This window comes from Myotis daubentonii, chromosome 6 (genome assembly GCF_963259705.1).
Source record: "Myotis daubentonii chromosome 6, mMyoDau2.1, whole genome shotgun sequence".
NCBI lineage: Eukaryota > Metazoa > Chordata > Mammalia > Chiroptera > Vespertilionidae > Myotis > Myotis daubentonii.
The window spans coordinates 88742015-88755890 of NC_081845.1; the positions used below are offsets into that span (position 1 = coordinate 88742015).

The 13876-nt window shown below is 45.5% G+C and overlaps 1 protein-coding gene, 1 non-coding gene and 1 pseudogene across 2 annotated transcripts; all 3 read right to left on the bottom strand.

Moving 5' to 3' along the window:
* Positions 1-1325: 1325 nt before the first annotated feature.
* On the bottom strand, positions 1326-1435 carry LOC132237767 (U6 spliceosomal RNA). The gene has a single exon (XR_009453606.1). It is a non-coding gene; the product is annotated as a U6 spliceosomal RNA (small nuclear RNA).
* A 212-nt stretch (positions 1436-1647) lies between these two features.
* Positions 1648-4483, bottom strand: LOC132237629 (F-box only protein 31-like; annotated as a pseudogene).
* Positions 4484-7078: 2595 nt separating this feature from the next.
* On the bottom strand, positions 7079-8786 carry LOC132237355 (SNW domain-containing protein 1-like). The gene has a single exon (XM_059701782.1). It carries the CDS (start codon positions 8784-8786, stop codon positions 7176-7178), a length of 1611 nt encoding a protein of 536 aa, XP_059557765.1. The 3' UTR covers positions 7079-7175.
* Between the last annotated feature and the right edge of the window lie 5090 nt (positions 8787-13876).

Sequence of the window (13876 nt, forward strand, 5' to 3'; positions counted from 1 at the left end):
TAGTGAGAGAAGGTTTCTGGTAATGTGTACGCCATGAAATCACTCTTTTAGAACCCCAATGTGTTTGTTCATGTTGAAGTATAGGCAATTGAGCCCCTATAGGTAATATAGATCTCCCACTGGGTCCAAGCCATATTTGTTTGTCTGTGTCAAAGGTTTCCCCTTTTTGTTGCCATATATTTTATTCTGTAGCTGCTGTGGAACTATCAAGTCTTTTATTGATTTAGCAGAAGAAAAATTCTCAGGTATGGATAATTTGATTGCCTAGCGCTGCTTATTTATCTATAGCATCACCTAAATGATTTCTTTTTGCTTCAAGGGTGGTAGCTTTAGAGTGTCCTGGAATCTTGATAATTGCCAATTGTCTTGGTTGCTGTACAGCATCTAATTCTGCAACCTGTTTTTCATTCTTTATAGACCACCCTGAGGAAGTTAAGAAGTGAAGCCTCGCTGCTTCCATAACATTCCAAAGTCATAAGCTACTCCAGTGGTATAGGACTATCAGTATAATGTTGGCTATTTGATCTTTGGCCACTTGACAAGCTCGAATTAGAGAAATTAAAATCTGCCCAACAAGACAGATTATTTCAGGTAAATAAGAACTTTCTGTTAAACTGACCATGAAGTCATTGCATGCCCAGCTAAGTAATCTCTCTCTCTCTCTCTCATCTCATTTTTGAGATAAGATCTATTTGCCAACCAAATTAAGTTGTCCTTGGTTAATAGGAATTTCCTGTATAATTATTCCAGGAGCAAGAAGTTATCAAGTAAAACGCAACCCTGTGTGCCTTCGTCTTGTAGAAGGTAACAGGGTTTCTGGATTAAGGCTGTTACATTGGACTCACCCAATATTGGGCAAAGAGAGCAAGAGTACTTGGTAAGAAACCAGGTGGCTGCCTGAGAAATGCTGAGTGTACAGTAAGAGCTCAGTAAAGATTCCACAAAATGAACGCAAATAGTTGAAGGAGAGCCCATAACTATTCTCCTTGCAAACCATGGCCGAAGCAGGGAGGGAACACTTTTGCTACTGAATCTAATTGTTGGCTATGGTATCCTATAGTTCTATGATGAGCTCCATGTTTGAGTTAAAACACTTAAAGCATTTCCTTTATTTTCATGTATAAAAAGACGTTTATAATTAGGATATCCCCAAGGGGAGCTTTTAGATCATTCTTTTAGAGCTTCTCTGGCTTGTTTCTCTTTGAGATTCCATTGCATTGGATCAGCTATGACTTTAATAAGGAATATAGAGGTTGAGCCATTAAGGAAAAGTTTGGAACTCGGTTGCAACGGTATTCAGTCAGCCCTTGAAATCTTTTATTTTTTTTAATGTGGAACGCGTCATGAATTTGCATGACATCCTTACGCAGGGCCCATGCAAATCATTCTTCCCTGTATCGTTCCAATTTAGTATATGTGCTGCCGAAGCGAGCACTAGCCCTTGAAATCTTAAGCCATTTTTTAGTTCATGGAAAAGGAAAGGATCGTATGCTTAGGCTCTCAGGGTTAATTCGTAGCCCATCTTTAGGTATTTTACTTGGGGCAAACAGAATTGCCTTGTGAGAACTTCTGTCCGTTCATAGCTAGAGTTATGCTCAGATTGTGGGATGGAATAGAGAAGCAGTGGGTATTGTACTCCAGCTGTGTTCATTTCATCTAGAAAAATGAACATAAGGGTGCTTATAAAGCCTTATGCCCAAAGTAAATAGGAAACGTTCCAGCAGACATATCTCGGAACTAGTTTCGTGTGGCCTCCACCTTAATGAATTCCTACCACCCTGAGAACTGGTCTCATTATAGGGGTGAGGTGAACTCAACAAAGCAGAGTTCTCCTTCCAAGATCACTTGGAGGTGGTCTAGGTGATTATCCCACAATTCTTCCCATGAATTAAGGTCTCACCACCTTCTACACTCCACTGTTTGTAGAACATCATGACCCTATCCTTGTGGAGGAAGGAGAATCTGAGTTTTGGAGCCTGTAGCTGTTATGGGAAGCTAGCAGTAGTGAGCTAGGATAGCATTCAGCCCACTGCTTCTAAAACAGATTACTTGGGGGGTGAGGTAATGACGTGTGTGAAGCTATAAGACTCACTCATCTAGTGTTGGAAGCCCCTATTGCCTCCACGGCTAAGCACCCTATTTTTAGGAAGTCAGATGATGTCAAAGTGAATTAAAACTTAAAAGGCCCCCAAGCTTTCTCAGGCTGTAACAGCAATGTTGGGAAGCAGAGACATAATCATCAAAGCTGGGCAGATGCTTGGGCCCATGGACGAGGCAGTGGGTAGAGTAAGGCAGTCCAAAGCAAGGCTGGCATCTAAGGGCAAAACCAATGTTGGCTCTGAGGTTTAAAATGAAGGGTTTCAGGCCTTGTATGGGCAGAAGCAAAGATGAAAATCCTGAAGAAGAGGATAAAGACAATGCCACTCGACTTAATTCCAGGGGCCTCCCTTCTGGCAAAGGGGTACTCTGAGGCTCACATTCAAGGGCTGTGTCAACATTATGTGACATAAGAATGTCTTTTTTAAAAATTGTTTAAAGTATTACAGGGCACATGCAAGAGGCAACCAATCTATGTGTTTCTCTCACATGGATCTTCCTCTGCCTTTCCCTCTCTCTTCCACTCTCCAAAAACCAATGGGAAAATCTACTCGGGTGAGGATTAAAAACAAACAAACAAATAACAAGGTGGGTCACCTGGTCAGAAGGTCCAATCTTTAAAGTGCATGCAAGCTGCTCTTCTCCTGAAGCCTCTTCTCCCCGCTGTTGCCCCTGGGCAAGGGAGGGGCCGTCAGGGGGTGGGGACTGAATGTTCTTGAGAATCTCCTGGAAAGCCTGTGGGGATGGTACCTCCGCATTCTGAAAGGTGACCTGGACTCTGCTGTACAGGCTGAGGCAATTCGGTTCCAGCCAGAGGAACCCGAAGTGGTCTGCATCAAACAGGATGAAGACTCCAGGGATGTGCTGGGGGTAGGCGGAGCCAGAGCAGGCAACCATGCCCACACCAGAGAAACACATCCTGCAGGCTCACGGGTAGTTCTGGTTACTTGAGCTTATGCCCGCAGGCAGGACAAACTGGACAGGCTGCTTCTCCAAAGCTGCAGCCCCGGATTCCCCGACACTGGGCTGCACAGGGCTCAGCCAGCCATGGCCCTCGCCGTCCTCAGTGCTGTCTTCTTGCTGCTGCTGCTGCTGCTCCTGGACCAGGCGGGAGTACTTGTTGAAGTTGCTGAAGATCTCATGGGGCAGCTGGATGTGGCGGCTGAGGTGGATCTCTATCATCTGCTGCCCAGCAGGGACGTGGTGGTCACCCGTGATCTTCGTGGCCCTGGCATGCTTCCATGGAAGCTGAGCATGACAACCTCTAGGCTGTTGTAGGCATGGTGGGTGCCTTTGAAGAGGCCTGGCCTGATGAGGTCCTCGGGGTGGCTGGGGGAGAGGTAGATGCGGCGGTAGTTCCGGCAGTTGTCATTCTGATGGTAGATGAGCTTCGTCAGGATGAACCGCAGCCTGTCCTCCTGGAAAATGTGTTCCAGCATCTGCCCCCATTCTTCCCACAGCCACGTGCGTAAATCCTCTCGGCTCCAACCAGGCGTCCTGTGGTGGTGCGTCAGGTTGCACCTGGTGGAGAACCCGACCTTCCGAATCTGCATGTGGCAGCTGTAGGGCCCTTGGCAGCCATACGTGCACTCCACTGTGGCCGGTTTCCTCTCTGTCAGGCGAATTCTAAACGCGGGCTTGTACTGCATTGAGTTATCCACCTGGGGGTCATGGAGAGGCAGGTACATCTGAACAATAATGAATAAGCCGTCCACCACTATAGATAGCAGTCCTCCATAGGGCCAGAAGTTTGTGTGCTGTTTCCCTTTGAGATTCCATTGCATTGGATCCGCTATGACTTTAATAAGGAATATAGAGGTTGAGCCATTAAGGAAAAGTTTGGAACTCAGTTGCAACGGTATTCAGTCAGCCCTTGAAATCTTTTTTTCCCTAATTCATAGCCCATCTTTAGGTATTTTACTTGGGGCGAACAGAATTGCCTCGTGAGAACTTCTGTACTTTCATAGCCAGAGTTACGCTCAGATTGTGGGATGGAATAGAGAAGCAGTGGGTATTGTATTCAAGCTGTGTTCATTTCATCTAGAAAAATGAACCTAAGGGTGCTTATAAAGCCTTATGCCCAAAGTCTTGGTTGCTGTACAGCATTATGCCCAATTGTCTTGGTCGCTGTACAGCATCTAATTCTGCTGTAAAGGTGGATCAACAATTGCCTTGGTCAAGGGCTGTGTCAACATTATGTGATATAAGAATGCCTTTTTAAAAAATTGTTTAAAGTATTACATGTCTCCAGTCATTACTGACACTGGATGAGTGAGTCTTATAGCTTCACACACGAGTCATTACCTCACACTGCCCAATACTCTAAGCCCATACTCAGTCCTTCTACCCCTTTGTATAAATTGTTATCTGGCTGCCACAATCCCAAAATGTGTATGCATGGGTGGAGAAACTTTGCATGGGTCTCCTGATCCCTCCACTCCCCGCAGAGGACCCAGCCGCCCTGTCCACCTCCACATGCGGCTCTGCAGTGGCCGGGTCTGGCTTGCTGTCGGCCACCACCATCTCAGCTGGTCCCAGGCACTGCTGGTGACACCAGCATCCTCTTGAAGGGCCTTGGCTGCAAAGGCAAGCGCACTCCTTCTCCATGCCTGGCTAAATAAGTCTCCTTTGTATTTTTTAAATTTCCAATTACAGTTTATATTCAGTATTTTGTATTAGTTTCAGGTGTATAGCATAGTGGTGAGCCAGTCATATACCTTATGTACAAAGTGTTCCCCCTGATATTTCCAGGAAAATGTGAAGGGATTGAGAAATACAACTTGGTAGTTAAAAAATAGTCATAGGGCCCTGGCCAGTGTGGCTCAGTTGGTTGGAGCATCATCCCATGCAGTGAAAGGTTGCTTCTTTGATTCCAGATCAGGGCACATGCCCAGATTGTGGGCTTGATCCCTTCTAGGGGGCATGTAGGAGGCAGCCAATTGATGTTACACTCTCAAATTCCCCTTCCCCTCTCTCTCAAAATCAAACTATTCTTGAAAAGAGTAATAGTCATGGGGATATAAATACAGCAGAGGAAATATCAATAAGGTTGTAATCTCTTCCTTAATGCTGGCTGGTGCACTGACTCCTCCTGTGTGCTGGGTCAGGTCCCCTCTGGCTCATCTCTTTATTCCAAATGTGGCTGCTGGTGTAACCTGACAACTCCTCAACTCCGTCTCATACCAACTACCTCCCAATTTTCTCCTCAGGGCTTCTCTCTAAGTTGGGGGTACGGGATGCTCTTGGGAACTCACTAGGCATTTATTCCAAACAACCTGTTAATATGAGGTACTTAGCATATGGGGCAAACTTGACAGACTGGGAGCTGTGAGCCAACAGATAAAGGCATCCCTTTATCTTCCCTGGGTCCTGAGATGGATTTCATAAGACTTCTTGTGTACCTCTTCTAGAGGAGCAACCAGTGGCTGTAAACAGTGCAGCCTTCTACGTACCTCCCTCTGTCCCTGTCCTTGAGTCTTGCCTGGGCTCATGTCCCCAAGTAAACAGCTGGCACATAAGCTTTTCCTAATTTCCCTGAAGAGCAGAATTGAGACAGTGGCTCGATCAAGTTTCTCTCTATTCCGCTTCTGCTTGTCAAGTTGAATCATTTACTTTATTCAAGGATTACTTTTCCATCCCTTCATGGTCATATCTACTGCTGTACTTATCTTAATAGCTGATAGGTAGATCTTCAGGTTTCAACTACAAGATGTGGTTAGGAAGGTGGAGGGAATGTGAAGCATGTTCATGGGACAATCCTGAGACTGGGATGGGGGTGGGTGGGCGGATCTCAATCACAAGACTAGGTGTTGATTAACAGTATCAGGCTCAAGGGCCATTATGGAACTAGCATGCCCTATCAGGCTTCTCAGTAAGTTCAAAATACAACTCTTCCAAACTAGGAGGAAAGAAAAAGGGAAAAGGAAGATAAGACATACCTTCAAGGAATTCCCCTAAATTGTATAAACCACCTCAATCTTATTAACTAGTGACCAGTCATGTGTCCATAGCTAGCTGCAAGGAAGGCTGGGCAAAGTGGCTCTAGCTGTGTCCCTGTGCCTGGAGCAAACCTATTATTATAAAATGGAAGGATATTGAAATAATAAGCAGTTTCTGTCATAGTGTGAACCTGACTTCAAAAGGGTCTTGTCTTTCCAGAGAGGATGGAGTCCTAATCTCAAATTCATTTAATGAATGTATGATTGGGCCTGAGATGCAATGGGTAGACGTGGGGGGGGGGGGTGGTCAAGACCAGTATAACATTCACGCAGGTGTCAGTAACCTAGTCACGGCATAAAAGGGAGGTGCCCTTCCTGGAACAGTAGGGTAGGGAGATTCTAGAAAAGGCTGTGTTCAGGAGAGAACGAGAAAGGCCAAAGAACCAGCAAACAAGTAGTCAGATTAAAAGAAAAATAAAGAAAGAAAAAGGAAAGATGTGGGGCAAAGCTGAGCCTCAGTTGTTAATGTCTTCCGCTGACCCCCATGTTGGCACCTGGTCCCTTGCATAGCCTTCCTCCTTTTTTCTGCCTTTCTGTCATCGGGGCAACTCTAAGTCTTTGGAACAATGGGACAAGAAGCTTCCCTGGGTCTTTTTACATCAGCACACTGTTTTATTTTTATTTTTTTGTCTAAATGTTTTTATTTGAAACAAATAGGTGCACCAAGCAAGCGCTTACTTTTCCCCACTCCCAAATTAAAACAGAGCACATTAGGGGCATACATCATTTGGCAGGACAGTTCCAATAGGTGAACATCCTTCGACTCACTGTGGTTGGGTGAACTTGACTCATCAGCAAGCAGTCATTCTTACACAAAATATTAAAACCCCAAAGTACTAACGTCACATAAAAGGAAGTGGTCTTAATTTTATTGATGAGGCAGTGTGTTCTACATATGCCAAAAGGTGGGAGGAGCACAAACGCAACCCACTCTTTAAAAAAAACACTAAATAGTTCAAAGTAGAATTTTCCATTCTCCCCAGATTTGGTTTTTATCTGGCCCGTGTACAAAGTGTTTGCCCGTATGACTTGCGTCATTAGGGTTATGGGGAATAGTCCATTCACCGTGAAGAGGTGTATCTATTCCTTCCTCCTCTTTTTGCCTTCATGCTCATGTTCCTTAGGGCGGCTGCTATCTGAGGGTCTTTTGGAGCCACAGTGCTGTTTGGCTTCTTTGAGGAACTTGTCCAAACCAAAAGGATCTTCCTCAAACTGAACTGGTCCTTCTCTACCTCTTTGCCTATGGTCTGAACCAGAAAACTCCTTATCGGGAACGAATCTGTTGGTCTTCATGCTGGCTTCTAGATCATCACCGTACATGTCCTTATCCAGGTTTTTACTGGGCCTGTAAATATTCTGGGCCATGTCTTTACCACCTCTCCAGGCTCGATCATACACATTGTAAATCTCATCTTCTCCACCTGCAAAACCACTGTCCATGCCCTTGGATTGGTTGAACAGCCTTTGGTCATATTGGACTTCGTTGGAAGTCCGGGGATTGGGCACCCCAAGAGCGATGACCTCGCTGATATCTCGATTTTCATTTCTCTGCCGTTTCAACCTCTTATCGGGCGCCGCCCTGGAAAGATTGCGGTCATGCTGTCTCTCTTTCCGCCTGTCGTGACGAATTTCATCCCTCTCACGTGCCTCCCCCTCCTCTTTTTCCACCTGGGTTTTGATGCCAGCTCTTCTCTCCCTAGCTTTCTGGGCCATTCCTCTCAGTCTCTCTTCATGTTTCTCTTTTTCTTTCTGCGCCATCTTTCTCTCTACTTGGGCACGCATTTCCACGGCTTCACGAGCCTTCCGATCAGCAATGTAGAGGGCTTCGGCCAGCTTAGCAAAATTTTCATTGATGTGAACTGTCTGCAGTCCTCTTCCATCAGCAGCCAGACGTTTGTCTAGCGGAACTGTATAGCCCTTTGCATTTTTCCAGTTTGAAATACACGGAGGAATCTTCCACTCCTGTTGCTCCTTCACAGTCAACTTTCGGCTAGGAGAATGCATGACAGGTGCGGGAGGAGAAGGTGGTCCTCGGGGAATTCTCGCATTGATCTTGAACCTTGGAGGCTCCATTGGATCTCTCTGCATTTCCACCATACGAATGACCCTCTGTTTTGCCCCAGAGTTGAAAGCCAGTCCTTGCTGAGATGGCGTGTATCGGATATACTGAGCGGGAGCCAGTTTATCAGCCGCTCGAGCTGGCATGGCCGCAGCAACCTTCTGTGATACAGATTTTTCTAAGGCCACCCTTGTCTTTTCTGTTATCTCTTTAATAGCTTCTTCATCCGGTCTTTGCAGGTCTGGGTCGTCTGCATTCATGACCTCCTTGGGAACCAGGTCAGTGTACTTGGTATAAATGACCTTGTCTTTTGACTGTCCATGCCGAGCAATGGCATCGTATTTAATTTTTCCTTCAGCATCCACCTGAATGGCCAGGGCATTTGACATTTTTTTCTTTCGCCCCATATGCAGTGGGTACTGGGCCTCGTGGATCTCTGGGAAAGCACCTCCATCTCCAAAATCCTCTACTAACCGAGGTATCCAGCCTTGCCGGTACCCGTATGGGGGAGGTTCTCTTCGGGAGCAGACCAGGGAGGTCTGCCGTGATCTCTGGGATCTTGCCTTTTCTTCAGCCTCAAGCTGGTCCTGAGAGAGCTGAGTAGCTGCAGGTAAAAAGCTGGTGAGCGCCATGTTCTTCCAATTGCTTTCAGCACCTGTGACGGGACCGAGGCCAGCACACTGTTTTATAAAATCATTCATAGTTCCCGTCCTGCGAATCGGCCTTAATAAAGCCTGATAGGTATTATTAGCATTTTCAAAAGCCAGTTGTTTGATTAGGATATCGGCTGCCTCTTCATTAGTGAGTACTCCCTTGCCTGCCGAAGGGTCCCTGATGGGGCACCAATTGTTGGGGTCCAACCCCAGCAGGTCCAGGGGTCCCCAAAGGAGTGGACGGAGTCGGCGAAGAAGGAATGACACGGAGACAGCGTTCGGTTGATCAGCAGCCTAGCCAGGATCTCCAGCCAAGTTCTGTCTGTCTTTCATGGTCTTGTTACCTCGCTATTTATACCAGTTGATTCTAATCCTGTCAATTTCTATTCCAAAGGTCAGGGCGTTTCTTATCTCCATTCCAGGGAGTAAAGAAGATTATGTAGCTTAAGGGTGATTGTTCGTAGTTAAGGTGATTAAGGACCCCGCCTGGCACTTAGTTAAGGGGTTTTATCCCCTCCCTAACTTCAGGGAAAACTCCCTACCTGGGGAAACAACCTTTCTCGCAGAGGTGACCTTGGTTAAAACACATAGTGCCAAGGGGAGCAAAGATATTAAGAACAGTATGCTATATACGCCAGGTCCCTTGAAACACATGCTGTGCAGATGTTTCTTTCCTGCAGCAACTGTGTCAAGAAGCAAGGATGGACCGGCTTCCGGCAAAATGGGGAAGTCTTGTATAAAGAAAGCAAAGCTCTAATAGCAGTATCCTCCCCCAATAAAGGAAAACCTACTGCAATGATGACGCTGTGGTAGCCTCTCAAGAGAGAATGCCACAGCTCACAACATACAGAAGTTTATTGAAAAATCAGATCATAAAACTACATGCTTTTTGCATTTTTTCTTCATTCTTATCTTTATATAGTAACTTGTAACCAAACAAACATTAGGATTCTGCCATTGTATGACTTATTTCTTAACATTTTTTAAAGGTGGCCACAGTGTCCATGAAATTAAATCCATGGGCTTTAAATTTGCTTCTGATGTTACTATGATGCCTTTTATTTCTGAGATTAGACTTCCTGCCTTATCACTCACATCCCTGAGTCTGGTATACTAAGAGACAAAGATGCTTTTAATAAATTCAAAATGTTATTACAGGGGGTTAGTGGAATGAGCTACAATTCTTGCAGGAGTTTGTCCTGACGTGATAATTGATACTCCCCCTCCTCTAGCACCCATTCTGCATTCCTTCTTCTTCTGCCTGTACTTCTGCTGTTCTGAGTTGCTTGCCTATTCAGATAATCCAAGACCATTGTTCCAAGGGGAATGAGGATCTAGTTAAGTCCTTGTCATGCTGTTGCTACCTACAACATGGAATCACCAAGAAGCATCCCAGGTGTTCCAGACACATTTATCCCCCTTATGTAGAAGCAAACTGAGTCTCAACGTAATAGTGGCCCACTGCCCCCACCAATAAACTTCTCCTTCACTTGCTGGTCTACCATGAGTTAAGATTTAGTAGACCCTTTATTGTGTCTGCTGGTAGAGGCATTTCTCTTCCACTTCCTCTCGGATACCCAGAACCTCAAGTCCAACAATGCTTAAAGGCATGTGGAAAAGAAGCATCAATGCCTCACGTGGATCTAATGTGATAGAAGCAGCAGCTAGGCCTTTTACCCCTTGCCTCAAGGACCCATGTTCTCTAACTCTTGGGGAGAAGACACCATATAATAGCTATTGGTTTAAAGCATATACCTCATTCTTAAAGACTGTGCCCAAGTACAGAAGGATTGTGTTCAGGTTGATTACTTGATGCCTTAGCTTTACCTTTAAGAGACTATTCTCACATTCTATTGGGCTTGTAGGTTGCAAGTGATCTGGTAGAACCAATGATTTTCTTGGCCGTGTTTTATTGTATATTTATTACTATAAGATGGATTCCTTAGTCTGAGACAAGTTACATAAGTGATATCTGGTGAGCCCTTGGGTAGTGCTGCTGGCTGAGCACTGTGAGCAAGAGAGGCAAGCCCATACTCAGAGTACATATCTCCTCTGAGGCTGAATCACTGCTACTTCCAGGATAGAAGGGACCCAATATTCAACTTATCCCCAGTGCCTGGTCAGTCTCCTTGAGGGGGTGGTACTGTATATAGAAGGTCACTATCAAGATATAAACCCAAGAACTGAGGCTGGTTGCTGTCAAATAGACAGGTCAATCTGTTTGTCTTGTTCAGTCTTAGCATTGATGTAAGACACACAGATCATTCTCCATGACCCCTGTTATAGATTCAATAACACACTCTTTCCACTGAATTTTGTATTCTCATTTCTCATTATATTATTTTTCATTGTATTATATTTCTCATTTCATCCAGGCACTCACCAAACATCAGGGCCATTTTCTTAGAAGTTCCTGCTCATGTCACTTCTTTTAATACATAACTTTAAGGACTATCTATATATATAAAAAGCCAAGTGCAACCAGTCCCTATTAGGTGCATTGACACCTCTTGGTCCCTCCCCCGAGCCCGCAGGCTCCCATCGCTGCATGGCCACCGGGGAACCCTGGGTAACTGGGCTGGGTGGTGGTAGAGCTGTACTGGGGACTGGCGAGCAGGCAGAAGACAGACCTATTGGTCTCTTCCCCTGGCAGGCAGGTTCTGATTGGTCCTCAGTTTCTTCCAAAAGGAATGTGGCCCCTCCACTGCACAGCCTCCTGGGATGCGGACTCACTGCTGTGAGAGGCTCCAGAGCAGAGACTTCAACAAGTACTTCAGCGCCTGCAGCAGCCCTCAGCCTTCACTGCTGGGAGGTGGATGGAGAACAACAGCTTTAAAGCACAAACACCCTCCTCAGAACCCGCTACCTCCCTACTCCACAGCTGCTTCTGTGTCTGCAAAGAACTGCCCATGCTCCTCCCCCTGGATGGGCAGGGCCAGAGCCTGAGCTGAGTGGTTTGCCATAGGGGAGGGGCTGGGCCAGTGCAGGCACAGAGGGAGGGAGGGTGGGGCAGGAGCAAGGGGGCAAGGGAGCAGCCCTGATTCCCTGCACCTCCTCCCACAGGCATAGCCCTTCCTGGTTGAGTTTCCCAGGTCATTGTTAGGGTTTTGTCTGATGCTGGCTGTGAAAGAATTCATAAGGGAGAGAAGAGACAGGTGAAGAGAGAGGGTGTTTATTTTACTTCTTTAAAGGGAGCAAAGCACCAGGTGCCCTTTGATGGCACAAGGCACCTAAGGTAGAGTGGGCTGTCCTTTTGATCACTGGATGGTGAAAGAGGAAAAGGGGTGGGTGGCAGTGGCAGGGCTGGACTGAGGACTGGCAAGTGGGAGTAAGAATGGCCTGATTGCAGGCTAGGCCTAGGGACCCTACCCACATACGATTTCATGTGCTGGGCCTCTAGTATATGATAATTCTTTCCACTAAGCGGCTTTCCACTTGTCACTGTCCTTTGGGGCTATGCACTCATAGGGCTGTAATCCAGCAGCAGCAGACATTCTGCTAGCACCTTCACTGAGCTTTGCACTAGAGTTGGGTTTTATCTTGCTATTGGTTGTAGGAAGCTAGTCCTCATGAGTCAATAAGTGTGATCTAGGGAAAGAGATCGGTGATGTGGGGTCTAGATCACCTGCATATACACCTTGTGCCCTCCAGACCTTAGACTTTACCTGATTGTACTATGTCCATTTTTTGAACACTTTTTATTGTGCTCATCTGACCTTATGATTTAGTCTGTCTATACTAAGACATGATGGCCAGCTCCAGTTATGTAGTCATTTGATACCCCCAGGCTAAACCCTCAGTCTCTAAGAGGGCCCAGCAGTATGTAAACAGCTGTGTTATGACTGAATAGTTCTATGCTGCCGTTAGCATGGCTTTGTTCCAGAAACTTTATGGCTTCCAAATTGTGGCTTTCTAGATGACATCCTTCTTTTGCACCAGAAACATGTCTGCTATCATTGCAATTGGTTGGACCAACTGGCAGAAAAGCCTGAATCTCCTACAAAGCTGTTTTCCTTTGGGCTCCATTTGAAACTAGAAGCCTTCGGAAGAATCTGGCAAATGTGTTGGAGCAAGGTTTGCAATTGTGTTATATATTGACTCTATCCAAAAACCACCAAATTTGTGGGACTTTTTGGTAGTGGGGGGTACAAGGTACTTTACCTTAGAGATGTCCTGGCATATAAAGGATCACTAGAATCTTAAAATCCTACCAACCCACTCAATCTCTGTAGGGTTTCTCTCACCACATGTCATATCTGTCTTTCTAGGGCAGCCAGAAAACTTGCTATTCCTTTTCACCAGCATGACATCAGTGTAGAGGATTAACATGGTATTTTGTGGTATGTCAAAGTGATCGAGATCTTGCAATCTATATAGGAAAAGGGAGAGTTAACAGACTTGCAAGGCTGTGAAGTTACACTGTTGTTCTCTTTCTCACATAAGTATAAATTGACTCAGATCCTCTCAGTGGGGATTGAGAAGAACCTGTTTGCCATAGTTTCTTTATGCACTTGGTATGTTCTATATCAAGTACATGTTGTGTTGGTATTATCATTACCACCTCCAGCAAAGCAGCTTCAATAGAGATCACATAGAGAACTATGTAATCTTTATCAACATTTGTCATAATGCAGTCATGTTTGCATAGTAGCCATAAATGTTATAAAGGATGTGGTGCTAGCGGCCTCCACCTTGAATTGTTGATGTTATTTCTTGGCAATTTCATCCCAGGATTCAGTATTCCTAGCATATTAGTTCGAAGGCCAAGTTCTTGAAATAGTCTCCTTATGCTCTAACCCCAAGGCCAAGGAATTAATGGAAAGTTCGTTCAGATTCAAGTCTATCCATCCTAAGTATGCACTTGAGGACTCAGGAAATAATACTTCACTGGGTGGAAGATATTTCTGAACCCATTGGACTTGCTGAGACTGCCTTGAGCTGCAACTCTTATCTGACCCCTACTCTGAGGGACCATAATGGCATTTTAAATCTCTTGATATGTGTTTCAGCTCAGACCTTCAGTAGCCTCTTTGACACCCCATGTACAAGTATGATAAATGGCTTAGGAA